The sequence below is a fragment of the Vicia villosa genome, linkage group LG5 (genome assembly GCF_029867415.1).
Source record: "Vicia villosa cultivar HV-30 ecotype Madison, WI linkage group LG5, Vvil1.0, whole genome shotgun sequence".
Lineage (NCBI taxonomy): Eukaryota > Viridiplantae > Streptophyta > Magnoliopsida > Fabales > Fabaceae > Vicia > Vicia villosa.
The window spans coordinates 8,629,942-8,633,383 of record NC_081184.1 but is presented as its reverse complement, the minus strand read 5'-3'; the positions used below and the strand labels follow the sequence as shown (position 1 = coordinate 8,633,383).

The 3,442-nt window shown below is 34.9% G+C and overlaps 1 protein-coding gene across 1 annotated transcript; it reads left to right on the top strand.

Annotated features, from left to right (window-relative positions):
• The first annotated feature begins 548 nt into the window (after positions 1–548).
• On the top strand, positions 549–3,191 carry LOC131601282 (elongation factor 1-alpha-like). The gene is made up of 3 exons (XM_058873064.1): positions 549–686; positions 1,432–1,921; positions 2,042–3,191. Exons 2-3 carry the CDS (start codon positions 1,460–1,462, stop codon positions 2,912–2,914), a joined length of 1,335 nt encoding a protein of 444 aa, XP_058729047.1. The 5' UTR covers positions 549–686; positions 1,432–1,459; the 3' UTR covers positions 2,915–3,191.
• Positions 3,192–3,442: the final 251 nt, after the last annotated feature.

Sequence of the window (3,442 nt, the reverse complement as noted above, 5' to 3'; positions counted from 1 at the left end):
TTATCATTTTGTGCTTAAACATATGATGTAGAATATAATTATTTGAATTTAAAATACAATAATTAATTATGTGAATGAGGTTAGATAGACGACTCAAAATATACTCTCTCAAAAAAAAAAAAACAGAGAAGTCAAAATATAATTTATTGATTTACATGATGATTCTAATAAACACTTCTAATACAGTAATTCTTTGACACAATATTGTTTATTTTATTTTAAATATGTTAAGATGCTCGAAAGTCAATCAAATCAAATATTTAATTTTGTATAAAAAAATTAGTATGTTTTTAATTTTATAAAATCATGATTTTTTTTATTATAGATTAACATTGATAATCCGTTATTATACGAAATATCATACTAAGTTGGAAAAAAAATCAATTAACGTTTAACATTATTAATGATAATTGTCAATTATCAATCTAACTTAAAAAAAAAAAAAAAATCAAATAGTCGGTTAAAAAATCACTATTATTAATTAAAAAAATCATAAAATTTATGAATTTAAATATATTTAGCCGTTTTTTCGTTGTTAAAAAACTTGATTCGATTTGATTTGAACCCTGATATACGTTACAATTTGAGTAGTTTATAAACCCTCAAACCCTTCTTTCTAAAACCCTAACGCTCCCCTCTGCTCTCATTCTCTTCTTCCTTGCATTGTGTAGCATTCTCTTCATTCGGTAACCTTCTTCTCTTTCGTTTCTTATCTCTCGTCGTTTCATTGTTTATTCATTACGTATAACACATGTCATTGATTCCATATGATAATTAGATGTTGATTTGTTTTTGTTACTGCTGATTTGTTATTCTATTGAAATCTATCTGTAATTTGTTAACAACTAGTTTTTATTTAGGGTTTTGTATTGGGATCATACTTATGTATTGTTTTCTTTGTTGAATTGGGAATTTGTGAATAAGTAGTTTTCATCTAGGGTTTTGTATTGGGATCATACTTATGTATTGTTTTCTTGATTTGTTATTCTATTTGTTAACAAGTACTTTTCATATAGGGTTTTGTATTGTCATACCTATCTCGTCGGATTCATAGTATATTGTGTTAGATATGTGGTTGCATATGATATGTAGATGTTGGTTTGTTTTTTGTTTCTTGTGGTTTGTTATTCTATTGAAATCTAGCTTGAATTTGTGAATATCTTGGTTTGTTATTCTATGACACAATATAGGGTTTTGTATTGTTTTCTTTGTTGAAATCCTGAACCGTTTGGTCGGTGTGTTGTTGATAGTACTGTTTTTTTTCTTTCTTAATTTACTTTTCTTTTCCGTTTTTTGGAACTGGGAATCATACCTTAGTATTGTTTTCTTTGTTATGCTAGATCTATTGGTCATTGTGCTGTTGATAGTAGTGCTTTTTTTCTTTATTTATTACTGGGATCATACTTATTGTTTTCTTTGTTGAATTGGCAGATCTTTTTTGTTGTTTTAAGTAGGACAAATGGGAAAAGAGAAGGTTCATATTAACATTGTGGTCATTGGCCATGTCGACTCTGGGAAATCAACTACTACCGGTCACTTGATCTACAAGCTTGGTGGAATTGACAAGCGTGTGATTGAGAGGTTTGAGAAAGAAGCTGCTGAGATGAACAAGCGTTCATTCAAGTATGCTTGGGTGCTTGACAAGCTCAAGGCTGAAAGGGAAAGAGGTATCACTATTGATATTGCTTTGTGGAAGTTTGAGACTACTAAGTACTACTGCACTGTCATTGATGCTCCCGGCCATAGGGATTTCATTAAGAATATGATCACCGGGACATCTCAAGCTGATTGTGCTGTTCTCATCATTGATTCCACTACTGGTGGTTTTGAGGCTGGTATTTCAAAGGATGGACAGACCCGTGAGCACGCTCTCCTCGCTTTCACTCTTGGTGTCAAGCAAATGATTTGTTGCTGCAATAAGGTATTTGATTTGATTCTTGTATTGTATCCTTTTTAAGATGCATCTTGTATTGTTTTTTTTTTTTTTGTAATTTATAATTATTTCATGTGAGTAGTACTCATATGTTGCTATCTTGGACAGATGGATGCCACTACGCCCAAGTACTCCAAGGGTAGGTACGATGAAATTGTCAAGGAAGTTGCATCCTATTTGAAGAAGGTTGGCTACAACCCAGACAAAATCCCTTTTGTTCCCATCTCTGGTTTTGAGGGAGATAACATGATTGAGCGTTCTACAAATCTTGACTGGTACAAGGGTCCAACCCTTCTTGAGGCCCTTGACAATGTCAACGAGCCTAAGAGGCCATCAGACAAACCCCTTCGATTACCTCTTCAGGATGTCTACAAGATTGGAGGAATTGGAACTGTGCCCGTGGGACGTGTTGAAACCGGTACTATAAAACCTGGAATGGTGGTCACTTTTGGGCCAACTGGACTGCAAACTGAAGTCAAGTCTGTGGAGATGCACCATGAAGCTCTCGCAGAAGCCCTTCCTGGTGACAATGTCGGATTTAATGTTAAGAATGTTGCTGTAAAGGATCTCAAGCGTGGGTACGTTGCCTCAAACTCCAAGGATGACCCAGCTAAGGAGGCCGCCAATTTTACATCTCAAGTGATCATCATGAATCACCCTGGTCAGATTGGAAATGGATATGCCCCTGTTCTTGACTGCCACACCTCCCACATTGCTGTCAAGTTTGCTGAGCTGGTTACCAAGATTGACCGACGTTCTGGCAAAGAGATTGAGAAAGAGCCCAAGTTCTTAAAGAATGGTGATGCTGGTATTATTAAGATGGTTCCAACCAAGCCCATGGTGGTCGAGACTTTCTCGCAATATCCACCACTTGGCCGTTTTGCTGTCAGAGACATGCGCCAAACTGTGGCTGTTGGGGTCATCAAGGCTGTGGAGAAGAAGGAACCCACCGGAGCAGCTAATAAGATAAAGAAGAAATGAACTGGGGTGTTTTACTGTCATGATTATAAATGGTCTGTTCGTAGTACTTTTAGTTTTTGTCTAGTTAATTTGTTTTTTAGATTAAGTGTGAAGTCTGCACCATCATCTCGAAGCTCTTGTTCTCAGAACTGGGTTCTAGATCGCCGGTGGCAGGGTTATTTCTTTTGTGTTTATGCTTTTATTTTGTGTCTTGTGTGAACAATTGGAATTTTTGAGCAGCAAGTTTCTGGACCTAGTGATTTTATTTTGGAATTTATGTGTTTATTTATTGGTGTTATGTTTTTGATGGGGAGTGTGTGAGTGTTTTATGGCAATGCTTCAATAATTTTGTTATTATGCATATTTACAAGTAATCATCTTTGCTAGATGCAAATGTTATGTTTGTATGTTTGCATCTGTTATCCTAATGTAATCATGTTCATATTATTGAATAAGGTTCAAAATCACTTGCATTGGCACTGCTCTGGTTTTTGGTCTAACTAGTTGAAGTGGTAAATTCCAGTTGTTTTTTATTACCTTAAATAATAG

Excerpts from the sequence above, each read along its gene's own strand:
- LOC131601282 (XM_058873064.1), top strand. The coding sequence starts at position 1,460 with ATGGGAAAAGAGAAGGTTCATATTAACATTGTGGTCATTGGCCATGTC. Across the intron at positions 1,922-2,041 it reads TGATTTGTTGCTGCAATAAG|ATGGATGCCACTACGCCCAA; the intron begins GTATTTGATTTG and ends TATCTTGGACAG.